Source organism: Hemiscyllium ocellatum, chromosome 30, assembly GCF_020745735.1.
Source record: "Hemiscyllium ocellatum isolate sHemOce1 chromosome 30, sHemOce1.pat.X.cur, whole genome shotgun sequence".
NCBI classification, from domain to species: Eukaryota; Metazoa; Chordata; class Chondrichthyes; order Orectolobiformes; family Hemiscylliidae; genus Hemiscyllium; species Hemiscyllium ocellatum.
Window position 1 is genome coordinate 4,153,399 of NC_083430.1, and position 27,913 is coordinate 4,181,311.

The 27,913-nt window shown below is 51.2% G+C and overlaps 1 protein-coding gene across 1 annotated transcript in view; it reads right to left on the minus strand.

Moving 5' to 3' along the window:
- tinagl1 (tubulointerstitial nephritis antigen-like 1) overlaps nucleotides 1-4,814 on the minus strand; it is a 111,542-nt gene extending 106,728 nt beyond the window's left edge. Inside the window, exons 1-2 of the mRNA XM_060847515.1 lie at nucleotides 4,712-4,814; nucleotides 3,940-4,276 (exon numbers count right to left, since the gene is read on the minus strand). Of these exons, the coding sequence (XP_060703498.1) occupies nucleotides 3,940-4,237 (298 nt within the window). The 5' untranslated portion in view covers nucleotides 4,238-4,276; nucleotides 4,712-4,814. The remainder of the gene's footprint in view (nucleotides 1-3,939; nucleotides 4,277-4,711) is intronic.
- Nucleotides 4,815-27,913: the final 23,099 nt, after the last annotated feature.

Here is a 27,913-nt window from a genome sequence, read left to right on the forward strand (position 1 = left end):
GGGGGGGGAAAGAGAGAGTGAGAGGGTGAAGAGAGAGAGAGGGAGGACGAGAGAGAGGGGGCAAGAGTGGGGGGGGGCAAGAGAGGGGGGAGAGAGAGAGAGTGGGGGGGAAGAGAGAGTCGGGTAGAGAGAGGGGGGAAGAGAGAGAGAGGAGGAAAAAAGAGAGGGGGCGGAAGAGAGAGATGGGGGGAAGGAGGGGAGACAGAGGGGGGAAGGAGGGGAAAGAGAGGGGGAAGAGAGCAGAAAAGTGAGGGGAGGAGAGAGGATGGACAAGAGGAGGCAGAGGGCTAGAGGGTAAGGGTGAGTGGGTAGAGAAGAGGGAGAGGGGGAGGTGGGGAAAAGGGATGTGGGAGAAGGGCGGGTAAGAGGGTGGGGGGAAGGGCCTAAGAGGGAGGGGTAAGAGGGAGGCGGGTATGAAGAGGGAGACAGGGCAGATGGAGGGAATGGGATGGAGATAGAAAGGGAGGGGATGGAAGAGGAAAAGGAGGTGAAGAGGGAATGGGAAGAAGGGGAGAGAGGGATGGAAAGAGGGAGAGGAGGGAAGAGGGAGACAAGAAAGTCTACCTGTCTCAGAGTTGAAATGAGTAACGAACCTAGCGTCAGCTGCCTCTTGTGGGAGAGTGTTTTAAACCACACGTCGGAGCTTGATCTCATCTCAACCCTGGAAGGTCAGGCTCAATGTTTCAGAATCTGCCCCCAAGCCAGCAGTGACAGTTTTCCCTCTACCCCCTGCCTCATTCTCCTTCAGCTACTAAAAAAAGAGAGACCGTGACCAACCTGCACCTGGTGAGCCCGTACTCAGCCTCACAAAAACTCCACAACCTCACTGTGGTTAGTTACACCATTGACACTTTCCCAAACGGTGTACAAAACAACCTCGATTATCCAAATGTGATGGTGGGGAGTATTTTGTTCGGATAACTGATCGTTTGGATAACTGATCTATCGTGAACAAGCGGTAATTTGTGAGTGCTGGTTATTAAACATGCCTCAGTTATCTGGCAATGCACGCCATAATGCCGTTTAACTGATAACTGAGCACTGAGTTGCCTTATTCCGGTTTCATGGGACCTTGAGATCTTGTTTGGATAATCGAGGTTTCTTTGTACTCAGTCTGACACAGAGGGAGAGGGAGCTATCCTCGCAGAAGCACTTTTCATTTGTACATAATGGGAGACTTATCCCAGGCCAAACCTGCAAACATTCACTTTTTAACTCTTGTCATAATGTGGAGATTGCTTGTGATGAATTCTTGTTGCATATGTGTGTGTGTGCATGTGTGTGTGCATTTGTGCATGTGTGTGTGCGCATCTGTGCATGTGTGCGTGGATGTGCGTGTGCACATCTTGCGTCTGTGCATGTGTGTGTGTCTGTGCGTGTGTGTGTGTATGAGACCACCTGTGTGGGTGAGCCCGAGTGTGAGTCTGAGAACCTGTGTGACAGAGTGCCTGTAAGTCAGTGTGCCTGTGTGTTAGCCTGGAGTACGGGGGTCTAAGAGTCTGTGTGTGAGAGTCAGTGTCAACCAGTATGTGTGCCAGTCTGAGAGCTGCGTGTGAGTCATGTCAGCCAGTGTGTGACAGAGCCAGTGGGGTGACAGATCCTCATTATCACAGGGTCAGTACAGAGGGAGGGCAGCATTGTTGGAGGGTCAATACTGAGGGAGAGCAGCACTGTCAGAGGGTCACTACTGTGGGAGGGCTGCACTGTCGGACAGTCACGACTGTGGGAGTACTACAACGTTAGAGGGTCAATACTGAGGGATGGTCACATTGTCAAAGGTTAGTATTCAGGGACTGCTACGCTGTCAGAGAGCACCACGTTTCACAGGGTCAGTATTGAGGGAGTGCTGCACTGTTAGAGTACCACAGAGGGTCAGTGCTGAGGGGACCCCACACAATCAGAGGGTCAGCACTGAAGGAGGGCCGCACTGTCAGAGGGTCAGTGCTGAGGGGGCCCCACCCTATCAGGGGGACAGCACTGAGGGAGGGCTGCACTGTCAGAGGGTCAGTGCGCAGGATGTGTTGTCGAGAGTGTGGTCCTGGGAAAGCACAGCAGGTCAGGCAGCATCCAAGGAGCAGGAAAGCTAAGGTTTCAGGCAAAAGACCTTAATCAGGAATGAGACCATCATTCCTGAAGAAGGGCTTTTGCCCAAAACATCGACTCTCCTGCTCCTTGGATGCTGCCTGACCTACTGTGCTTTTCCAGTACCACACTCTCCACTCTAATCTCCAGCATCTGCAGTCCTCAGTTTCAATGAAGGAATGCTGCACTGTCAGAGGGTCAGTACTGAGAGAGCGCTGCACTGTCAGAGGGTCAGTGCTGAGAGAGCGCTGCACTGTCAGAGGGTCAGTGCTGAGAGAGCGCTGCACTGTCAGTGTCAGAGTCAGTGTGTGAGAGAGAGTCAGTGTGTGTGGGTGTATGTGACAGTGTGTGACAGTATCTGTGTGTGAGAGTGACAGTGTGTGTGTGTGAGAGTGTGAGTGTGTGAGTGTGAGACGGGGTGCGTGTGAGACAGGGTGTGTGTGTGTGACGGGGTGTGTGTGTGACGGTGAGGGTGCGTGAGTGACAGTGTGAGTGAGTGAGTGTGTATGTGTAAGAGACAGTAAGTGAGGGTGTGTGAGAGTGTGTGAGAGGGTATGTGAAAGACAGTGCGTGAGGATGTGTGAGAGGGTGTGAGTGAGGGTGTGACGGGGTGTGAGAGTAACAGTGTGTGAGTGAATGAGTGTGTATGTGTGAGAGACAGTGTGTAAGGGTGTGTGTGACAGTGTGAGGGTGTGTGTGAGACAGTGTGTGAGGGTGTATGTGTGACAGTGTGTGAGGATGTGTGAGTGTGAGGGTGTGTGGGTGTGACAGTGTGGGTGTGTGTTGTGAGGGAGTGTGTGTGAGGGAGTGTGTGAGGAAGTGTGTGTGACGGTGTGTGTGAGGGAGTGTACGTGACGGTGTGTGTGTGTGTGTGTGTGAGAGACGGTGTGTGTGTGAGACAGTGTGTGTGTGACAGTGTGTGTGTGACAGTGTGAGTGTGTGAGGGGGAGTGTGTGACAGTGTGTGTGAGTGTGAGTGAGGGTGTGTGTGACTGTGTGTGTGAGGTGTATGTGTGTGAGGGTGTGTGAGTGAGTGTGTGTGTGAGTGAGTGAGGGTGTGTGTGTGTGAGGGTGTGTGTGTGTGAGTGAGGGTGTGTGTGTGTGAGTGAGTGAGGGTGTGTGTATGTGAGTGAGAGTGCATATGTGAGTGTGTGTGAGGGTGTGTGTGTGTGAGAGCGAGTGAGGGTGTGTCTGTGTGTGTGAGAGTGAGTGAGGGTGTGTGTGTGTGTGAGGGTGTATGTGTGTGTGTGAGGGTGTGTGTGTGAGTGAGGGTGTGTGTGACAGTGTGTGAGGGTGTGTGTGTGAGTGAGTGAGGGTGTGTGTGTGTGTGACAGTGTGTGTGAGGGTGTGAGTGAGTGAGGGTGTGTGTGTGTGTGACAGTGTGTGTGAGGGTGTGTGTGTGAGTGAGGGTGTGTGTGTGAGTGAGGGTGTGTGTGTGGCAGTGTGTGTGAGGGTGTGAGTGAGGGTGTGTGTGTGTGTGGCAGTGTGTGTGAGGGTGTGAGTGAGTGAGGGTGTGTGTGTGAGTGAGTGAGGGTGTGTGTGTGTGACAGTATGTGTGAGGGTGTGAGTGAGTGAGGGTGTGTGTGTGTGTGTGACAGTGTGTGTGAGGGTGTGAGTGAGTGAGGGTGTGTGTGTGTGTGGCAGTGTGTGTGAGGGTGTGAGTGAGTGAGGGTGTGTGTGTGAGTGAGTGAGGGTGTGTGTGTGTGGCAGTGTGTGTGAGGGTGTGAGTGAGTGAGGGTGTGTGTGTGTGACAGTATGTGTGAGGGTGTGTGAGTGAGGGTGTGTGTGTGTGGCAGTGTGTGTGAGGGTATGAGTGAGTGAGGGTGTGTGTGTGTGTGTATCGGTGAGTGTTCCTTACCGTGCTGATCAGGTGGTGGTGACCCCAAGCAGAATGCCCAGAAATCCGGGCAGCAGTCGGACACGGTGCGGTTACAAAACAGGTCGCAGTAACAGACGGTGTCGATGTAGGGCACAGTGCAGACATCATCGCGGCCCGGACAGCAGGAGCCCAGGCGGCGGCAGTACGAGCCCTGTGGGTCCCGGATCCCAGAGCGATGTAAGCCCGGGTTGAGCTCTCTGCGCCCGCGGCTCAGGGCAGCGTGAAGCCCCGGACACAGGAGCAGCAGCAGCAGCAGTGGAGGGCACACTCGATCCATGGGAAAGCGGAGGCAGTCAGTCTCTGGAGGAATTGAAACCTGCAACAGGCAGAACTCAGCAAGTCAATTTCCAAATTCCAGTCCCATTCATCAGCTTCAAGCTCAGCTCAGTCAACCTGTTGCTCCAGGAGCTGCTCCCCAAACAGACTTCCCTGGAGATAAACAGGCAAACTGAACTCTCCCTAACTCAGCGCTCAGAAATGCTGCCCGTGTGCTAGGGCTGTTTTGCTCCCCTTCATAAACCTGTTGTCAGGTATCATGTAAAGACCACTCGATCTCACCACTGTGTAACACACTCTGTCTCTCTCCGACTCACCCTCACTCACACAGGTCAGAATTCACACAGTAGCCTCACATACACAGAAACTGACACACTCATTCACTTACACAGTACAGTCAGACAGACACACACACAGGGGAGAACTCACCCAGAGCCAGCGCCTGCCTTTCCCCGGCGCTCCGGGATATACTCACCTCGCTGGGGATGATTAGCTGAAGGCGATGCCTGTTCAGTGAGCTGGTGAATGTGGAGCTGCAGAGCCCACGCCCCGGTTATGTACAGGAGCCGAGGGGGGGGCACCGCCCCTCCATGATCCTGAACAAACTAGAGGCTGCGCCCGCCCTCTGCTCGTGCCACACAGCAACTGCATTTACACAGCGCCCAGCGCCTCAAGGTAGCTTAACAGGAGAGCTATGAAATCAAATGTGACCCTGAGCCGTACAGGGAACCAATAAGGCTGGGGTGACCAAAAGTTTGGCTGAAGTTGTCACTGTGGATGTTTCAGGAGGGATTTTCAAAGCTTGGGCGAAGCTCACTGAGAGGCAGTGATTACATTCAGGGATTCTCAGGGGGCTCAGAGCAGCTCAAATAGAGATTACAATCGGATATGGGAAGATTCTCAATAACTCAGATGTTTGCAGCGCAGAAGGAGGCCATTTGGCCCATTGTGTCTGCACTTGCCACCGAAAATCTGCGTACACTACTCGCATTTTCCACTTGGAGACCCATGGCCCTCGAATTAACTCAATAGAGTTTAAATGTTCGGAGAGTAAAACCAAATTCTCCTCAACTCCACCCCTTACCTTCTGAATAGACATCTGAAATGGAACGGGTCAATTGGGAATGGACAGCTTTGAAAAGACGGACAGAAATATGAAGGTGTACAGTGTACTGGCCAATGCGGGTGAGCATCAACTTTCACTTTGAAATAAACATATTAAGGATTGGGGAGAGAAAGCATGGTGTGTGTGCATGGGGTTAGTTTTTTCAAGATATAGGAAAAGATTTTGTGCATATAACCCAAGCTGCCATTCAATCCCGGTATTGGAGGAGTGGCAATAAACCGAGAGGGTCAGCTACCAAGAGAGTGCTGCGCTGTCAGAGGGTCAGTACAGAGTGAGTGCTGCACTGTCAGAGGGTCAGGACAGAGGGTGGACCGCACTGTCACAAGTTCAGTTCAGAGGGAGCGCCACACTGTCAAAGGGTCAGTACAGAGGAAGGGCCGCACTGTCACAGATTCAGTTCAGAGGGAGCGCCGCTCTGTCACAGGGTCAGTACAGGGGGAGCGCCACACTGTCAAAGGGCCAGTACAGAGACAGCACTGCACTGTCACAGACTCAGTACAGAGGGAGCGCCATACTGTCAGAGGGTCAGTACAGAGGGTGGGCCGCACTGTCACAGACTCAGTACAGAGGGTGGGCCGCACTGTCACAGACTCAGGACAGAGGGAGCGCTGCACTGTCACAGGGTCAGTGCAGAGAGAGGGCCGCACTGTCACAGGGTCAGTGCAGAGAGAGGGCCGCACTGTCACAGACTCAGTTCAGAGGGATCGCTGCACTGTTGCAGGGTCAGTACAGAGGCAACGCCGCACTGTCACAGACTCAGTACAGAGGAAGCGCCACACTGTCAGAGGGTCAGTACAGAGGGAGGGCCGCACTGTCACAGACTCAGCACAGAGGGATGCTGCACTGCCAGAGGGTCAGTACTGAGGGATCGCTGCACTGTCGGAGGGTCACTACTGTGGGAGGGCTGCACTGTCAGAGGGAAGGTCACATTGTCAGAGGTTCAGTATTCAGGGACTGCTATGCTGTCGGAGAGTCAGTGCTGAGGGAATGCTACACTGTCAGAAGGTTAGTACAGAGTGAGTGCTGCACTGTCAGAGGGTCAGTACTGAGGGAGTGCTGCTCTGTCAGAAGGTTAGTACTGAGTGCGATCTGCACTGTCATAGGGTCAGTACAGAGTGAGTACTACACTGTCAGATGGTCAGTACTGAGGGAGTGCTGCTCTGTCAGATGGTCAGTACAGAGGGAGTGCTGCACTGTCAGAGGGTCAGTATAGAGTGAGTGCTGCAATATCAAGAGGGTCAGTACTGAGGGAGTGCTACACTGTCAGAAGGTTAGTGCTGAGGGAGTGCTGCTCTGTCAGAGGGTCAGTACAGAGGGAGTGCTGCACTGTCAGAGGGTCAGTATAGAGTGAGTGCTGCAATATCAAGAGGGTCAGTACTGAGGGAGTGCTACACTGTCAGAAGGTTAGTGCTGAGGAAGTGCTACATTGTCAGAGGGTCAGTGCTGAGGGAGTGCCGCACTGTCAGAGGATCAGTACAGAGGGGGCGCTGCACTGTCAGAAGGTTAGTGCTGAGGGAGTGCTACATTGTCAGAGGGTCAGTGCTGAGGGAGTGCTGCACTGTCAGAGGATTAGTGCTGAGGGAGTGCCGCACTGACAGAGGGTCAGTACTGATGGAGCATTGCACTGTCAGAGGTTCAGTACAGAGGGAGCACTGCACTGTCAGAGGGTCAGTACTGAGGAAGCATGGCACTGTCAGAGGATCAGTATTGAGGGAACACTACACTGTTGGAAAGTCAGTACTGAGATAGCACTGCAGTGTTGGAAGGTCAGCACTGGTGTGTGCTGCGCTGTTGGATTGTCAGTACTGAGGGAGTGATGCATTGTCAGAGTGTCAGTACTGCAGGGAGGGCCGCACTGTCACAAGTTCAGTACAGAGGGAGGGCCACACTGTCACAGGGTCAGTACAGAGTGAGTGCTGCACTGTCAGAGGGTCAGTACAGAGGGTGTGCCGCACTGTCACAAGTTCAGTACAGAGGGAGGGCCACACTGTCACAGGGTCAGTACAGAGTGAGTGCTGCACTGTCAGAGGGTCAGTACAGAGGGTGTGCCGCACTGTCACAAGTTCAGTACAGAGGGAGGGCCACACTGTCACAGGGTCAGTACAGAGTGAGTGCTGCACTGTCAGAGGATCAGTATTGAGGGAACACTGCATTGTAAGGGGGTCAGTACTGAGGGAGCACTGCACTGTCAGAGGGTCAGTACTGAGGAAGCGTGGCACTGTCAAAGGATCAGTATTGAGGGAACACTGTGCTGTTGGAAGGTCAGCACTTGGAGCGTGCTGCACTGTTGGATTGTCAGTACTGAGGAAGTGCTGCAAAGTCAGAGGGTCAATACCGAGGGAGGGCTGCACTGACTGAGGGTCAGTACTGAAGAGTGCTGGCCTGTCAGTGGGTCAGATATTAGGAAGGGCTGCACTGTCACAGGGTCAGTTTTGAGGATGCACTGCACTGTCACAGACTCAGTACAGAGGGAGGGCCACACTGTCACAGGGTCAGTACTGATGGAGCATGCACTGTCATAGGGTCAGTACAGAGGGATCGCTGCACTGTCACAGGGTCAGTAAAGAGGGAGTGCCGCACTGTCACAGGGCCAGTACAGAGGGAGCGCCGCACTGTCACAGGGCCAGTACAGAGGGAGCGCCGCACTGTCACAGGGTCAGTACAGAGGGAGCACGCACTGTCACAGGGTCAGTACAGAGGGAGGGCCACACTGTCAGAGGGTCAGTACAGAGGGAGCTCCGCACTGTCACAGGGCCAGTACAGAGGGAGGGCCACACTGTCAGAGGGTCAGTACAGAGGGAGCACGCACTGTCACAGGGTCAGTACAGAGAGAGGGCCGCACTGTCACAGGGTCAGTGCAGAGAGAGGGCCGCACTGTCACAGACTCAGTTCAGAGGGATCGCTGCACTGTTGCAGGGTCAGTACAGAGGCAACGCCGCACTGTCACAGACTCAGTACAGAGGAAGCGCCACACTGTCAGAGGGTCAGTACAGAGGGAGGGCCGCACTGTCACAGACTCAGCACAGAGGGATGCTGCACTGCCAGAGGGTCAGTACTGAGGGATCGCTGCACTGTCGGAGGGTCACTACTGTGGGAGGGCTGCACTGTCAGAGGGAAGGTCACATTGTCAGAGGTTCAGTATTCAGGGACTGCTATGCTGTCGGAGAGTCAGTGCTGAGGGAATGCTACACTGTCAGAAGGTTAGTACAGAGTGAGTGCTGCACTGTCAGAGGGTCAGTACTGAGGGAGTGCTGCTCTGTCAGAAGGTTAGTACTGAGTGCGATCTGCACTGTCATAGGGTCAGTACAGAGTGAGTACTACACTGTCAGATGGTCAGTACTGAGGGAGTGCTGCTCTGTCAGATGGTCAGTACAGAGGGAGTGCTGCACTGTCAGAGGGTCAGTATAGAGTGAGTGCTGCAATATCAAGAGGGTCAGTACTGAGGGAGTGCTACACTGTCAGAAGGTTAGTGCTGAGGGAGTGCTGCTCTGTCAGAGGGTCAGTACAGAGGGAGTGCTGCACTGTCAGAGGGTCAGTATAGAGTGAGTGCTGCAATATCAAGAGGGTCAGTACTGAGGGAGTGCTACACTGTCAGAAGGTTAGTGCTGAGGAAGTGCTACATTGTCAGAGGGTCAGTGCTGAGGGAGTGCCGCACTGTCAGAGGATCAGTACAGAGGGGGCGCTGCACTGTCAGAAGGTTAGTGCTGAGGGAGTGCTACATTGTCAGAGGGTCAGTGCTGAGGGAGTGCTGCACTGTCAGAGGATTAGTGCTGAGGGAGTGCCGCACTGACAGAGGGTCAGTACTGATGGAGCATTGCACTGTCAGAGGTTCAGTACAGAGGGAGCACTGCACTGTCAGAGGGTCAGTACTGAGGAAGCATGGCACTGTCAGAGGATCAGTATTGAGGGAACACTACACTGTTGGAAAGTCAGTACTGAGATAGCACTGCAGTGTTGGAAGGTCAGCACTGGTGTGTGCTGCGCTGTTGGATTGTCAGTACTGAGGGAGTGATGCATTGTCAGAGTGTCAGTACTGCAGGGAGGGCCGCACTGTCACAAGTTCAGTACAGAGGGAGGGCCACACTGTCACAGGGTCAGTACAGAGTGAGTGCTGCACTGTCAGAGGGTCAGTACAGAGGGTGTGCCGCACTGTCACAAGTTCAGTACAGAGGGAGGGCCACACTGTCACAGGGTCAGTACAGAGTGAGTGCTGCACTGTCAGAGGGTCAGTACAGAGGGTGTGCCGCACTGTCACAAGTTCAGTACAGAGGGAGGGCCACACTGTCACAGGGTCAGTACAGAGTGAGTGCTGCACTGTCAGAGGATCAGTATTGAGGGAACACTGCATTGTAAGGGGGTCAGTACTGAGGGAGCACTGCACTGTCAGAGGGTCAGTACTGAGGAAGCGTGGCACTGTCAAAGGATCAGTATTGAGGGAACACTGTGCTGTTGGAAGGTCAGCACTTGGAGCGTGCTGCACTGTTGGATTGTCAGTACTGAGGAAGTGCTGCTAAGTCAGAGGGTCAATACCGAGGGAGGGCTGCACTGACTGAGGGTCAGTACTGAAGAGTGCTGGCCTGTCAGTGGGTCAGATATTAGGAAGGGCTGCACTGTCACAGGGTCAGTTTTGAGGATGCACTGCACTGTCACAGACTCAGTACAGAGGGAGGGCCACACTGTCACAGGGTCAGTACTGATGGAGCATGCACTGTCATAGGGTCAGTACAGAGGGATCGCTGCACTGTCACAGGGTCAGTAAAGAGGGAGTGCCGCACTGTCACAGGGCCAGTACAGAGGGAGCGCCGCACTGTCACAGGGCCAGTACAGAGGGAGCGCCGCACTGTCACAGGGTCAGTACAGAGGGAGCACGCACTGTCACAGGGTCAGTACAGAGGGAGGGCCACACTGTCAGAGGGTCAGTACAGAGGGAGCTCCGCACTGTCACAGGGCCAGTACAGAGGGAGGGCCACACTGTCAGAGGGTCAGTACAGAGGGAGCACGCACTGTCACAGGGTCAGTACAGAGGGAGGGCCACACTGTCAGAGGGTCAGTACAGAGGGAGCTCCGCACTGTCACAGGGTCAGTACAGAGGGAGGGCCACACTGTCAGAGGGTCAGTACAGAGGGAGCTCCGCACTGTCACAGGGCCAGTACAGAGAGAGCTCAGCACTGTCACAGGGTCAGTACAGAGGCAGCGCCGCATGTCACAGGGTCAGCACAGAGGGAGTGCTGCACTGTCAAAGGGTCAGTACTGAGGGATCGCTGCACTGTCGGAGGGTCACTACTGTGGGAGGGCCGCACTGTCAGAGGGAAGGTCACATTGTCAGAGGTTCAGTATTCAGGGACTGCTGTGCTGTCAGAGAGTTAATACTGAGGGAGTGCTGCACTGTCAGAGGGTCAGTTCTGCGGAAGTGCTGCACTGTTAGAGCGTCAGTATTGAGGGAGCACTACACTGTCAGAGGGTCAGGACTGAGGGAATGCCTCACTGTTGGAGGGTCAGTACTGAGGGAGCTCTGCACTGTTGGAGCATCAGTACTGTGAGAGCCCAACTCTGTCAGAGGATCGGTACTGAGGGAGCATGACTCTGTCGGAGGGTCTGGACTGAGGGAGTGCTGCACTGTCAGAAGGACAGTATTGAGGGAGCGCGCACTGACAGAAGGTCAGTACTGATGGAGGACTGCACTATCGGACAGTTAGTACTCAGGGAGTGTCACACTGTCGGTGGATCAGCACTGGGGGAGCGACTAACTGTCAGAGTGTCAGTACCGAGGGAGCACTGCACTATCAGAGGTTCAGTGCTGAGGGAGTGACACACTGTCAAGGCGTCAGTATGGAGAGACTAGTAGACTGTCAGTCGGTGAGTACTGAGGCTGTGCTGCACTGTCAGAGGGTCAGTACTGAGGGAATTGTACAATGTCAGAGGGTCAGAGAGTTAGCCTCATACTGTCAGAGGGTCAGTACAAAGGGAGTGCTGCACTGTCAAATTGTGAGTACTGAGGGAAACGGTCAGGGCTGAGGGAGTGCTGTACTGTCTAATGTTTTATCCTGAGAGAGTGCTGCACTATCAGAGGGACTAATAGAGTTCTGTACTGATAGAAGATCAGGACTGAAGGAGTACTTCACTGTCAGAGGGTCAGGGCTGAGGGGGTGCTCCAATATCAGAGGGTCAGGACTGAAGGAATGCCTATTGTCAAATGTTTCATCTTGAGGGAGTGCTGCACTGTCAGAGGGTCAGTACTGAAGGAGTGCTGCATTGTAAGGGTCAGTACTGAAGGAGTGCTGCACTGTCAGAGGGTGAGTACTGAAGGAGTGCTGCATTGTAAGGGTCAGTACTGAAGGAGTGCTGCATTGTAAGGGTCAGTACTAAGGGAATGACACACTGTTTGTGGTATTTGTGGATCTTGGGAAGGAGGTTGAGGAATGTTGTTCAGGGGCTTGTTTACAACGATATTGGAGACTTACATGACTTGTATGATTTTTTGATCTCTCTGTCTATGAATTCTGCCCCTATGCTATTGTTCACTTCACCTGATGAAGGCAGATTAGTGATTTCAAATAAATCTATTGGACTATAACTTGCTGCTGTGTGACTACTGACTTTGTTAGAATTGAACCTGAGAGAACAGCAAGGTTAGAGGGAGACAAAGTTAGAGCGAGGGAGAAGGGCTGGAAACGGATACAGACAGTGTCAGGCCAGCAGCTCTGAATGAAAAGATCTAGAGACGATCAGAAGGCAGAGAGGTGGCACCAGGTAGGGTGACAATTCTGATGGAAGGTAAAAATGGTCCAAAGACAGAGCCTGGGATTACTGGTTGAAGTGGGTGTGAAGATCGAGGTGACAGAGGAAACTTGTAATGCAGTAACAGCGCAGTGTTCGTGGATGTACAAAGAACAAAGAACAAAGAAACTTTACAGCCCAGGAACAGGCCCTTCGGCCCTCCAAGCCTGAGCCGATCCAAGAGTACTATCTACACCTGTCAGTCAATTCCTAAGCATTTGTATCCCTCTGCTCCCCACCTACTCATGCATCTGTCCAGACCCATCTTAAATGAATCTATTGTGCCTGCCTCTACCAACGCGTTCCAAACGCCCATCACCCTCTGTGTGAAGCACTTACCGCGTGTATCTCCCTTAAACTTTCCACCTCTCACCTTGAAAGTATGACTTCTTGTTATTGAATCTTTCACCCTGTATCTGAATTTTTTGCTATGAACAGATTGTCTCTGGTCAGTCAGGGGTAGGTGAAGGTTATTGTGGATATATGGCAAAGGGTCAAAGGGAAGTGAAGGGAAGGGAGGATCTAAAGGGCTGCTGATTACCAGGAGATGTCGAAGCTTGTGACCCTTCACATTTGAAAGGAAAGAAACAAGTTCTTTTTTGTATCAGAGGAGACAGAAGATGTCAGGTTAAAGTGGATCTGGACAACTTTCAGAGACAGTGATTCAGTTCTGTTGAAGAGTGAGGGTAAAGGTGTGTTTATTGTTTGTTTTTATCTAGAATTCAAGCAGCATTTTGTTTTTATTTTCAATTTTTATTTATTTCATTTACTGTTTTGTTGTGAGTAAGGTTTGCTGCTGAGTTCACTCACAAAACATGAGTCAGTAATCTTACAAAAGTCATAGTTATCGGTGAAAAGGCCCTTTGGGATGTCTCAGTCACAATGCTAAAGCATTTGTTATTCACTCCTTCAACTCCTTACATTATAAATTCTCATTGATTCAGCAACACCATCCTTCTCACACACTATACATTTTGGAGGGCACCTGTTCCTGTCCATTCTCTGGGTAACTGATAGCACAGCCCAGGGATTGTTAACAGGGAGTGCCTCCCTTATACCATCCACTGAAAAGTGTCACCACTTCAGTTCTCCTGTCACTGCAGAAGGCAAATTGAAAAGCATTTGAATGAGATGAATCATTGTCTTTGAACAAGATACTCAAATAAAGAGCACACACCTTTCATAGAGAGAACTTGCACTTTGTTACATTTAAAACAATAAACCTGCCACAGCCTCTCATGAAATATGGTCTGAAAGACAGGGGCTTCTCCTTCTCAACTGAAGTCCTTAATGATTCACTGGTTCAGGGGAATGTTAATGTAATTACTCGGACTGGAAACTGAGAGGTTCCAGTCAGATGCCTGTTTCACAAAGTACCCGATACACATTCCACTTCCACGAATGCGAAGTAGATTTGAGCATCTGATTTGACCCTGCCAGTTGTCACACTTTCAGCTAGATTAAAAATCACACCGAAAATACAAAACAGTGTGGTGACAGAATACTCTGTAACTGAGATACAGAGAGAATGTGAATGATCGGGAAAGAGGGAGAGGCTTATAGTCCCTCACTGTTAGTGGCTCTGTTCATTCAGGTTCTTCTGGCTATTCTAAAGAAGTTCTGATTTGTTTCCTTGAAGTTTTCCATCCCAGCACAGCATCCAACAGTTCTTAACTGTGATTTGAGTACATGTAACAGTAATGCTAATTCATTTCAAATATCATAAACTCCATTTGAAGTCATTGTAACTTGGGTAAAGTATCCCTCCCCAAACTGCCTGCAGCCTTTGTCATGGAGAACCCGCTACCCTCTGAATGCTGTCCTTCAGTGGGTGGTATTGCTGTCACCTAGTTCCATTCCAATCCAGTTCATCAGCTCCAGAGAATGTCTTGCAATGGCATTTCTTCTGATAGACAGGAAACAGTGAGTGGGGAAATGGGACTCTTTTTCAGGTTGGTAACCTGTAAACAGTGGGAGCCCACAGGAATCGGTCCCTACATCCATCCCAATCTCTGTGACCTCCTCCAGTCCCCAGACCTCTCCCTACCTCTGTAAGCTCTACCAATCCCTACACACCCAATATCTCTCAATATCCTGCAGTCCCTACACCTCTCCCATACTCTGTAAACTTCTCTAGTCCCTATACCCCTCCCAATCTCTGTAACCTCCTCTAGTCCCCACATCCTTCACAATCCCAGAAACTTTCATCAAGCCCTCCATCCATCACTATCTCTCAAACATTTTCTAGTCCACTCACCTCTCTCTATCTCCATAATCTCCACTAGTCTGTACATCCTTCCCAATCTCTGTAACCTCCTCCAATCCCCACACCATGCTCTATCTTTATAAACCCCATCATGTCCCAAAACCGCTCCCTTTCTCTGAAACTTCATTCAGCCCCTACACCTCTCCCTATTTCTGTAGACTCCTTCAGCTCCTACACTCCTCCCTATGTCTGTTACCTCATTCATCCTTCTTTATCTCTGGAAACCCCTCCAGTACCTACAGCCCATTTCTTTGTAATCTCTTCCAACACCTACAGCACTCATGCATCTTAATCTCTTCTAATCCCTACACTCCTCCCTATCTCTGTAATCACCTACTATCTCCACATCCCTCCCTATCTCTGTAAATTGCTCCCGCTCCTACAGTCCTCTCTAGCTCCATACTCTCCCCCAGTCCTTACAGCTGCTCTATCTCAGTAACCACCTTCAGTCCCTACACGCTTCCCTATCTCATTGACGTCTTCCAGTCGCTACACCCTTCCCTATCTCAGTGACATCTTCTGGTCCCGACATCCTTCCCTGTCTCAGTAATTTCTTTCGGTCCCTATACACTTCCCTATCTCAGTAACTTCTTCCGGTCCCTTCACCCTTCCCTAACTCAGTGACACCCTCCAGTCCCTAAACCCTTCCCTATCTCAGTAACTTCCTCCAGTCCGTGCACACATCCCTATCTCAGTAACGTCCTCTGGTCCCTACACATTTCCCTATCTCAGTAGAGTCCTCCAGTCCCTACACACTTCCCTACCTCAGTAACTTCCTCCAGACACTCCACACTTGCCTATCTCAGTAACGTCCTACAGTCCCTACAACCTTCCCTATCTCAGTAATGTCCTCCAGTCCCTACACCCTTCCCTATCTCAGTAACGTCCTCCAGTCCCTACACCCTTCCCTATCCTACTTACGCCCTCCAGTCCCTACACCCTTCCCTATCTCAGAAATATCCTCCTGTTTCTACACCCTTCTCTATCTCAGAAACATCCTCCAGTCACTACCACCTTCCCTATCTCAGTAATGTCCTCCAGTCCCTACACCCTTCCCTATCTCACTAACAACCTCCAGTCCCTATACAGACCCCTATCTCAGTAACATCCTCCAGTACCTACACCCTTCTTTATCTCAATAACATCCTCCAGTCCCTACACCCTACCCTATCTCAGTAACGTCCTCCAGTCCCTACACCCTTCCCTATCACAGTAACGTCCTCCAGTCCCTACACCCTTCCCTATCTCAGTAACGTCCTCCAGTCCCTACACCCTTCCCTATCTCAGTAACGTCCTCCAGTCCCTACACCCTTCCCTATCTCAGTAACGTCCTCCAGTACGTACACCCTTCCCTATCTCAGTAACATCCTCCAGTCCCGACACCCTTCCCTATCTCAGTAACGTCCTCCAGTCCCTACACCCTTCCCTATCTCAGTAACGTCCTCCAGTCCCTACACCCTTCCCTATCTCAATAACGTCCTCCAGTACGTACACCCTTCCCTATTTCAGCAACGCCCTCCAGTCCCTACACCCTTCCCTATCTCAGAAATATCCTCCCGTTTCTACACCCTTCTCTATCTCAGAAACATCCTCCAGTCACTACCACCTTCCCTATCTCAGTAATGTCCTCCAGTCTCTACACCCTTCCCTATCTCAGTAACTTCTTCCAGTCCCTACACCCTTCCCTATCTCATTGACGTCTTCCAGTTCCTACACCCTTCCCTATCTCAGTAACTTCCTCCAGTCCCTACGCCCTTCCCTCTCTCAGTAATGTCCTCCATTCCCTACACCTTTCCCTATCCTAGTAACGTCCTCCAGTCCCTACACCGTTCCCTATCTCACTAACAACCTCCAGTCCCTATACAGACCCCTATCTCAGTAACATCCTCCAGTACCTACACCCTTCTTTATCTCAATAACATCCTCCAGTCCCTACACCCTACCCTATCTCAGTAACGTCCTCCAGTCACCACACCCATCCCTATCTCAGTAATGTCCTCCAGTCCCTACACCCTTCCCTAGCTCAGTAACTTCCTCCAGTCACCACACCCATCCCTATCTCAGTAATGTCCTCCAGTCCCTACACCCTTCCCTATCACAGTAACTTCCTCCAGTCCCTACACCCTTCTCTATCTCAGTAACGTCCTCCAGTCCCTACACCCTTCCCTATCTCAGTAACTTCCTTCAATCCCTACACCCTTCCCTATCTCAGTAATGTCCTCCAGTCCATGCACCCTTCACTATCTCAGTACATTCCTCCAGTCCCTACACCGTTTCCTATCTCAGTAACGTCCTCCAGTCCCTACTCCCCTCCCTATCTCAGTAACATCTTCCATTCCCGGCACCCTTCCCTTTCTCAGTAACTTCTTCCGTTTCCTACACCCTTCCCTATCTCAGTAACTTCCTCCAGTCCCTACACCCTTCCCTACCTCAGCAACGTCCTCCAGTCCCTTCACCCTTCCCTATCTCAGTAACTTCCTCCTGTCCCTACACCCTTCCCTATCTCAGTAACTTCCTCCAGTCCCTACACCCTTCCCTATCTCAGTAACGTCCTCCAGTCCCTACACCCTTCCCTATCTCAGTAACGTCCTCCAGTACGTACACCCTTCCCTATCTCAGTAACATCCTCCAGTCCCGACACCCTTCCCTATCTCAGTAACGTCCTCCAGTCCCTACACCCTTCCCTATCTCAGTAACGTCCTCCAGTCCCTACACCCTTCCCTATCTCAATAACGTCCTCCAGTACGTACACCCTTCCCTATTTCAGCAACGCCCTCCAGTCCCTACACCCTTCCCTATCTCAGAAATATCCTCCCGTTTCTACACCCTTCTCTATCTCAGAAACATCCTCCAGTCACTACCACCTTCCCTATCTCAGTAATGTCCTCCAGTCTCTACACCCTTCCCTATCTCAGTAACTTCTTCCAGTCCCTACACCCTTCCCTATCTCATTGACGTCTTCCAGTTCCTACACCCTTCCCTATCTCAGTAACTTCCTCCAGTCCCTACGCCCTTCCCTCTCTCAGTAATGTCCTCCATTCCCTACACCTTTCCCTATCCTAGTAACGTCCTCCAGTCCCTACACCGTTCCCTATCTCACTAACAACCTCCAGTCCCTATACAGACCCCTATCTCAGTAACATCCTCCAGTACCTACACCCTTCTTTATCTCAATAACATCCTCCAGTCCCTACACCCTACCCTATCTCAGTAACTTCCTCCAGTCACCACACCCATCCCTATCTCAGTAATGTCCTCCAGTCCCTACACCCTTCCCTATCACAGTAACTTCCTCCAGTCCCTACACCCTTCTCTATCTCAGTAACGTCCTCCAGTCCCTACACCCTTCCCTATCTCAGTAACTTCCTTCAATCCCTACACCCTTCCCTATCTCAGTAATGTCCTCCAGTCCATGCACCCTTCACTATCTCAGTACATTCCTCCAGTCCCTACACCGTTTCCTATCTCAGTAACGTCCTCCAGTCCCTACTCCCCTCCCTATCTCAGTAACATCTTCCATTCCCGGCACCCTTCCCTTTCTCAGTAACTTCTTCCGTTTCCTACACCCTTCCCTATCTCAGTAACTTCCTCCAGTCCCTACACCCTTCCCTACCTCAGCAACGTCCTCCAGTCCCTTCACCCTTCCCTATCTCAGTAACTTCCTCCTGTCCCTACACCCTTCCCTATCTCAGTAACTTCCTCCAGTCCCTACACCCTTCCCTATCTCAGTAACATCCTCCAGTCCCTACAGCATTCCCTATCTCAGTAAAGTCCTCCAGTCCCCACACCCTTTCCTATATCAGTAACTTCGCCCAGTCCCTACACCCTTCCCTATCTCAGTAATGTCTTCCAGTCCCTACAACCTTCCCTATCTAAGTAACATTGCCCAGTCCCTACACCCTTCCCTATCTCAGTAATGTCCTCCAGTCTCTACACCCTTCCCTATCTCAGTAATGTCCTCCAGTCCCTACACCCTTCCCTATCTCAGTAACCTCCTCCAGTCCCTACACCCTTCCCAATCTCAATAACGTTTTCCAGTCCCTACACCCTTCCCTATCTCAGTAACTTCCTCCAGTCCCTCCACCCTTCCCTATCACAGTAACGTCCTCCAGTCCCTACACCCTACCCTACCTCAGTAACGTCCTCCAGTTCCTACACCCTTCCCTATCTCACTAACAACCTCCAGTCCCTATACACATCCCTATCTCAGTAACTTCCTCCAGTCCCTAAACCCTTCCCTATCTCAGCAACAACCTCCAGTCCCTACACCCTTCCCTATATCAGTAATGTCCTGCAGTCGCTACACCTTTCCTAGCTCAGTAACTTCGCCCAGTCCCGACACACTTCCCTACCTCAGTGACGTCCTCCAGTCCCTACACCCTTCCCTATCTAACTAATGTCCTCCAGACCCTACACCGTTCCCTATCTCAGTGACGTCCTCCAGTCCCTACACACTTCCCTATCACAGTAACGACCTACAGTCCCGACACCCTTCCCTACCTCAGTAACTTCTTCCGTTTCCTACACCCTTCCCTATCTCAGTAACGTCCTCCAGTCCCTACAACCTTCGCAATCTCAGTAACTTCCTCCAGTCCCGATACCCTTCCCTATCTCAGTAACTGTCTGCAGTCCCTACTCCCTTCCCTATTTCAGTAACTTCTTCCGTTTCCTACACCCTTCCCTATCTCAGTAACGTCCTCCAATCCCTACACCCTTCGCTATCTCAGTAACGTCCTCCAGTCCCTACAACCTTCGCAATCTCAGTAACTTCCTCTAGTCCCTACACCCATCCCTATCGCAGTAACTACCTCCATTCCCTGCACCCTTCCCTATCTCAGTAACGTCCTCCAGTCCCGAAACACATCCCTATCTCAGTAACTGTCTTCAGTACCTACACCCTTCCCTATCTCAGTAATGTCCTCCAGTCCATGCACCCTTCCCTATCTCAGTAATGTCCACCAGTCCCTACTCCCCTCCCTCTCTCAGTAACATCTTCCGTTTCCTACACCCTTCCCTATCTCAGTAACTTCCTCCAGTCACTGCGCGCTTTCCTATCGCAGTAATAACCTCCAGTCCCTACACCCTTCCCTATCTCAGTAACGTCCTCCAGACCCTACACCTTTCCCTATCTCAGTAACGTCCTCCAGTCCCTACACACTTCCCTATCTCAGTAACTACCTCCATTCCCTACACCCTTCCCTATCTCAGTAACTTCCTCCAGTCCCTACACCCTTCCCTATCTCAGTAACTTCTTCCGTTTCCTACACCCTTCCCTATCTCAGTGACGTCCTCCAGTCCCTACACCCTTCCCTATCACAGTAGCTTCCTCCAGTCCCGACACCCTTCCCTACCTCAGTAACTTCTTCCGTTTCCTACAACCTTCGCAATCTCAGTAACTTCCTCCAGTCCCGATACCCTTCCCTATCTCAGTAACTTCCTCAAGTCCCTACACCCTTCCCTACCTGAGTAATGTCCTCCAGTCCCTACTCCCTTCCCTATCTCAGTAACTGTCTGCAGTCCCTACACCCTTCCCTATCTCAGTACATTCCTCCAGTCCCTACACCCTTCCCTATCTCAGTAACTTCCTCCAGTCCCGAAACACATCCCTATCTCAGTATGCTCCTCCAGTCCCTACACCCTTACCTATCTCAGTAACTGTCTGCAGTCCCTACACCCTTCCCTATCTCAGTACATTCCTCCAGTCCCTACACCCTTCCCTATCTCAGTAATGTCCTCCAGTCCCTACTCCCTTCCCTATTTCAGTAACTTCCTCCAGTCCCTACACCCTTCCCTAGCTCAGTAACTGTCTTCAGTCCCTACACCCTTCCCTATCTCAGTAATGTCCTCCAGTCCATGCACCCTTCCCTATCTCAGTACATTCCTCCAGTCCCGACACCCTTCCCTATCTCAGTAACTTCCTCCAGTCCCTACACCCTTCCCAATCTCAATAACGTTTTCAAGTACCTACACCCTTCCCTATCTCAGTAACTTCCTCCAGTCCCTACACCCTTCCCAATCTCAATAACGTTTTCAAGTCCCTACACCCTTCCCTATCTCAGTAACTTCCTCCAGTCCCTCCACTCTTCCCTATCTCAGTATCGTCCTCCTGTCCCTTCATCCTTCCCTACCTCAGTAACGCCCTCCAGTTCCTACACCCTTCCCTATCTCAGTAATGTCCTCCATTCCCTACACCCTTCCCTATCCTAGTAACGTCCTCCAGTCCCTACACCCTTCCCTATCTCACTAACAACCTCCAGTCCCTATACACACCCCTATCTCAGTAACATCCTCCAGTCCCTACACGCTTCTCTATCTCAGTAACTACCTCCAGTTCCTATACACATCCCTATCTCAGTAACAACCTCCAGTCCCTACACCCTTCCCTATCTCAGTAACTTCCACCAGTACCTACACCCTACCCTATCTCAGTAACATCCTCCAGTCCGTACACCCTACCCTATCTCAGTAAACTCCTCCAGTCCCTACACCTTTCTTGGCTCAGTAAATTCCTCCAGTCCCTACACCCTTCCCTATCTCAGTAACTTCGCCCAGTCCCTACACCCTTCCCTACCTCAGTGACGTCCTCCAGTCCCTACACCCTTCCCTATCTCACTAATGTCCTCCAGACCCTGCACTGTTCCCTATCTCAGTAATGTTCTACAGTCCCTACACCCTTCCCTATCTCAGTAACTTCTTCCGTTTCCTACACCCTTCCCTATCTCAGTAACATCCTCTAGTCCCTACAACCTTCGCAATCTCAGTAACTTCCTCCAGTCCCTATACCCTTTCCTATCTCAGTAACGACCTCCAGTCCCTACACCCTTCACTATCTCAGTAACTTCCTCCAGTCCCTACACCCTTCCTTATCTCAGTAATGTACTCCAGTCCCTACAGCCTTCCCTAGCTCAGTAACTTCCTCCAGTCACCACATCCTTCCCTATCTCAGTAATGTCCTCCAGTCCCTACACCCTTCTCTATCTCAGTAATGTCCTCCAGTCCCTACACCCTTCCCTTTCTCAGTAACGTCCTCCAGTCCCTACAACCTTTGCAATCTCAGTAACGTCCTCCAGTCCCTACACCCTTTCCTATCTCAGTAACTTCCTCAAGTCCCTACACCCATCCCTATCTCAGTAACTACCTCCATTCCCTGCACCCTTTCCTATCTCAGTAATGTCCTCCAGTCCCTACTCCCTTCCCTATCTCAGTAACCTCCTCCAGTCCCGAAACACATCCCTATTTCAGTAAGTTCCTCCAGTCCCTACACCCTTCGCTATCTCAGTAACTGTCTTCAGTCCCTACTCCCCTCCCTATCTCAGCAACATCCTCCAGTCCCTACACCCTTCCCTATCTCAGTAACTTCCTCCAGTCCCTACACCTTTCCCTACCTCAGTAACGTCCTCCAGTCCCTACACCCTTCCCTATCTCAGTAATGTCCACCAGTCCCTACACCCTTCGCTATCTCAGTAACTTCCTCCAGTCCCTACAACCTTCCTTATCCCAGTAACGTCCTCCAGTCCCTACACCCTTCCCTATCTCAGTAACGTCATCCAATCCCTACACCCTTCCCTATCTCAGTAACGTCCTCCAGTTCCTGCACCCTTCCCTATCTCAGTAACTTCCTCCAGTTCCTGCACCCTTCCCTATCTCAGTAACTTCCTCCAGTCCCTACACCCTTCCCTATCTCAGTAACTTCGCCCAGTCCCTACACCCTTCCCTACCTCAGTGACGTCCTCCAGTCCCTACACCCTTCCCTATCTCACTAATGTCCTCCAGACCCTGCACTGTTCCCTATCTCAGTAATGTTCTACAGTCCCTACACCCTTCCCTATCTCAGTAACTTCTTCCGTTTCCTACACCCTTCCCTATCTCAGTAACGTCCTCTAGTCCCTACAACCTTCGCAATCTCAGTAACTTCCTCCAGTCCCTATACCCTTTCCTATCTCAGTAACTACCTCCAGTCCCTACACCCTTGACTATCTCAGTAACTTCCTTCAGTCCCTACACCCTTCCTTATCTCAGTAATGTACTCCAGTCCCTACAGCCTTCCCTAGCTCAGTAACTTCCTCCAGTCACCACATCCTTCCCTATCTCAGTAATGTCCTCCAGTCCCTACACCCTTCTCTATCTCAGTAATGTCCTCCAGTCCCTACACCCTTCCCTTTCTCAGTAACGTCCTCCAGTCCCTACAACCTTTGCAATCTCAGTAACGTCCTCCAGTCCCTACACCCTTTCCTATCTCAGTAACTTCCTCAAGTCCCTACACCCATCCCTATCTCAGTAACTACCTCCATTCCCTGCACCCTTTCCTATCTCAGTAATGTCCTCCAGTCCCTACTCCCTTCCCTATCTCAGTAACCTCCTCCAGTCCCGAAACACATCCCTATTTCAGTAAGTTCCTCCAGTCCCTACACCCTTCGCTATCTCAGTAACTGTCTTCAGTCCCTACTCCCCTCCCTATCTCAGCAACATCCTCCAGTCCCTACACCCTTCCCTATCTCAGTAACTTCCTCCAGTCCCTACACCTTTCCCTACCTCAGTAACGTCCTCCAGTCCCTACACCCTTCCCTATCTCAGTAATGTCCACCAGTCCCTACACCCTTCGCTATCTCAGTAACTTCCTCCAGTCCCTACAACCTTCCTTATCCCAGTAACGTCCTCCAGTCCCTACACCCTTCCCTATCTCAGTAACGTCATCCAATCCCTACACCCTTCCCTATCTCAGTAACGTCCTCCAGTTCCTGCACCCTTCCCTATCTCAGTAACTTCCTCCAGTTCCTGCACCCTTCCCTATCTCAGTAACTTCCTCCAGTTCCTGCACCCTTCCCTATCTCAGTAACGTCCTCCAGTCCCTACACCCTTCCCTATCTCAGTAACTTCCTCCAGTCCCTCCACCCTTCCCTATCTCAGTATCGTCCTGCTGTCCCTACACCCTTCCCTACCTCAGTAACGCCCTCCAGTTCCTACGCCCTTCCCTATCTCAGTAATGTCCTCCATTCCCTACACCCTTCCCTATCCTAGTAACGTCCTCCAGTCCCTACACCCTTCCCTATCTCACTAACAACCTCCAGTCCCTACACCCTTCCCTATCTCACTAACAACCTCCAGTCCCTATACACACCCCTATCTCAGTAACATCCTCCAGTCCCTACACCCTTCGCAATCTCAGTAACTTCCTCCAGTCCCTTCAACATTCCTTATCCCAGTAACGTCCTCCAGTCCCTACACCCTTCCCTATCTCAGTAACGTCCTCCAATCCCTACACCCTTCCCTATCTCAGTAACGTCCTCCAGTCCCTACACCCTTCCCTATCTCAGTAACTTCCTCCAGTTCCTGCACCCTTCCCTATCTCAGTAACGTCCTCCAGTCCCTACACCCTTCCCAATCTCAGTAACTTCCTCCAGTCCCTCCACCCTTCCCTACCTCAGTATCGTCCTCCTGTCCCTACACCCTTCCCTACCTCAGTAACGCCCTCCAGTTCCTACACCCTTTCCTATCTCAGTAATGTCCTCCATTCCCTACACCCTTCCCTATCCTAGTAACGTCCTCCAGTCCCTACACCCTTCCCTATCTCACTAACAACCTCCAGTCCCTATACACACCCCTATCTCAGTAACATCCTCCATTTCCTACACACTTCTCTATCTCAGTAACTTCTTCCGTTTCCTACACCCTTCCCTATCTCAGTAACGTCCTCCAGTCCCTACAACCTTCGCAATCTCAGTAATGTCCTCCAGTCCCTACTCCCTTCCCTATCTCTGTAACTTCCTCCACTCCCGAAACACATCCCTATCTCAGTAACTTCCTCCAGTCCCTACACCCTTCCCTATCTCAGTAACTGTCTTCAGTCCCTACACCCTTCCCTATCTCAGTAACTGTCTCCAGTCCCTACTCCCCTCCCTATCTCAGTAACATCTTCTGTTTCCTACACCCTTCCCTATCTCAGTAACTTCCTCCACTCACTACACGCTTTCCTATCTCAGTAACTACCTCCAGTCCCTACACCCATCCCTATCTCAGTAAGTTCCTCCAGTCCCTCCACCCTTGCCTATCTCAGTAACGTCTTCCAGTCCCTACACCCTTCCCTACCTCAGTAACGTCCTCCAGTCCCTACACCCTTCCCTATCTCACTAACAACCTCCAGTCCCTATACACATCCCTATCTCAGTAACTTCCTCCAGTCCCTACACCCTTCCTTATCTCAGTAACATCCTCCAGTCCCTGAACCCTTCCCTATCTCAGTAACAACCTCCAGTCCCTACACCCTTCCCTATCTCAGTAATGTCCTGCAGTCCCTACACCCTTCCCTATCTCAGTAACTTCTTCCAGTCTCTCCAACCCTCCTTATCTCAGTAACTCCTTCTGTTCATTACATCCTTCCCTATCTCAGTAACCTCTTCCGTTTCCTACACCCTTCCCTATATCAGTAAACTCCTCCAGTCCTTACACCTTTCCTAGCTCAGTAACCTCCTCCAGTCCCTACACCCTTCCCTATCTCAGTAACTTCGCCCAGTCCCTACACCCTTCCCTACCTCAGTGACGTCCTCCAGTCCCTACACCCTTCCCTATCTCAGTAAGGTCCTCCAGTCCCTACACCTTTCCCTAACTCAGTAACGTCCTCCAGTCCCTACACCCTTCCCTATCTCAGTAACTGTCTTCAGTCCCTACACCCTTCCCTATCTCAGTAACTGTCTGCAGTCCCTACACACTTCCCTACCTCAGCAACATCCTCCAGTCCCTACACCCTTCCCTATCTCAGTAAGGTCCTCCAGACCCTACACCTTTCCCTAACTCAGTAACGTCCTCCAGTCCCTACACCCTTCCCTATCTCAGTAACGTCCTCCAGTCCCTACACCCTTACCTATCTCAGTAACTTCCTCCAGTCCCTACACCCTTCCCTATCTCAGTAACTTCCTCCAGTCCCTACACCCTTCCCTATCTCACGAACAACCTCCAGTCCCTATACTCACCCCTATCTCAGTTTCATCCTCCAGTCACTACACGCTTTCCTATCTCAGTAACATCCTCCAGTCCCTACACCCTTCCCTACCTCAGCAACATCCTTCAGTCCCTACACCCTTCCCTATCTCAGTAACATCCTCCAGTTCCTACACCCTTCCCTATCTCAGTAATGTCCTCCATTCCCTACACCCTTCCCTATCCTAGTAACGTCCTCCAGTCCCTACACCCTTCCCTATCTCACTAACAACCTCCAGTCCCTATACACACCCCTATCTCAGTAACATCCTCCAGTCCCTACACCCTTCTCTATCTCAGTAACTATCTCCAGTCCCTATACACATCCCTATCTCAGTAACATCCTCCAGTCCCTACACCCTTCCCTATCTCTGTAACTTCCTCCAGTCCCTACACCCTTCCCTATCTCACTAACAACCTCCAGTCCCTATACACACCCCTATCTCAGTAACGTCCTCCAGTCCCTACACGCTTCTCTATCTCAGTAACTATCTCCAGTCCCTATACACATCCCTATCTCAGTAACATCCTCCAGTCCCTACACCCTTCCCTATCTCAGTAACTTCCTCCAGTCCCTACACCCTTCTCTATCTCAGTAACTATCTCCAGTCCCTATACACATCCCTATCTCAGTAACATCCTCCAGTCCCTACACCCTTCACTATCTCAGTAACTTCCTTCAGTCCCTACACCCTTCCTTATCTCAGTAATGTACTCCAGTCCCTACAGCCTTCCCTAGCTCAGTAACTTCCTCCAGTCACCACATCCTTCCCTATCTCAGTAATGTCCTCCAGTCCCTACACCCTTCTCTATCTCAGTAATGTCCTCCAGTCCCTACACCCTTCCCTTTCTCAGTAACGTCCTCCAGTCCCTACAACCTTTGCAATCTCAGTAACGTCCTCCAGTCCCTACACCCTTTCCTATCTCAGTAACTTCCTCAAGTCCCTACACCCATCCCTATCTCAGTAACTACCTCCATTCCCTGCACCCTTTCCTATCTCAGTAATGTCCTCCAGTCCCTACTCCCTTCCCTATCTCAGTAACCTCCTCCAGTCCCGAAACACATCCCTATCTCAGCAACATCCTCAAGTCCCTACACCCATCCCTATCTCAGTAACTACCTCCATTCCCTGCACCCTTTCCTATCTCAGTAATGTCCTCCAGTCCCTACACCCTTCCCTATCTCAGTAACTTCCTCCAGTCCCTACACCTTTCCCTACCTCAGTAACGTCCTGCAGTCCCTACACCCTTCCCTACCTCAGTAACGTCCTCCAGTCCCTACACCCTTCCCTATCTCAGTAACTTCCTCCAGTCCCTACACCCTTCCCTATCTCAGTAACGTCCTCCAATCCCTACACCCTTCTCTATCTCAGTAACTATCTCCAGTCCCTATACACATCCCTATCTCAGTAACATCCTCCAGTCCCTACACCCTTCCCTATCTCTGTAACTTCCTCCAGTCCCTACACCCTTCCCTATCTCACTAACAACCTCCAGTCCCTATACACACCCCTATCTCAGTAACATCCTCCAGTCCCTACACCCTTCTCTATCTCAGTAACTATCTCCAGTCCCTATACACATCCCTATCTCAGTAACATCCTCCAGTCCCTACACCCTTCCCTATCTCTGTAACTTCCTCCAGTCCCTACACCCTTCCCTATCTCAGTAACATCCTCCAGTCCCTACACCCTTCCCTATCTCTGTAACTTCCTCCAGTCCCTACACCCTTCCCTATCTCACTAACAACCTCCAGTCCCTATACACACCCCTATCTCAGTAACATCCTCCAGTCCCTACACCCTTCTCTATCTCAGTAACTATCTCCAGTCCCTATACACATCCCTATCTCAGTAACATCCTCCAGTCCCTACACCCTTCCCTATCTCTGTAACTTCCTCCAGTCCCTACACCCTTCCCTATCTCACTAACAACCTCCAGTCCCTATACACACCCCTATCTCAGTAACGTCCTCCAGTCCCTACACGCTTCTCTATCTCAGTAACTATCTCCAGTCCCTATACACATCCCTATCTCAGTAACATCCTCCAGTCCCTACACCCTTCCCTATCTCAGTAACTTCCTCCAGTCCCTACACCCTTCTCTATCTCAGTAACTATCTCCAGTCCCTATACACATCCCTATCTCAGTAACATCCTCCAGTCCCTACACCCTTCACTATCTCAGTAACTTCCTTCAGTCCCTACACCCTTCCTTATCTCAGTAATGTACTCCAGTCCCTACAGCCTTCCCTAGCTCAGTAACTTCCTCCAGTCACCACATCCTTCCCTATCTCAGTAATGTCCTCCAGTCCCTACACCCTTCTCTATCTCAGTAATGTCCTCCAGTCCCTACACCCTTCCCTTTCTCAGTAACGTCCTCCAGTCCCTACAACCTTTGCAATCTCAGTAACGTCCTCCAGTCCCTACACCCTTTCCTATCTCAGTAACTTCCTCAAGTCCCTACACCCATCCCTATCTCAGTAACTACCTCCATTCCCTGCACCCTTTCCTATCTCAGTAATGTCCTCCAGT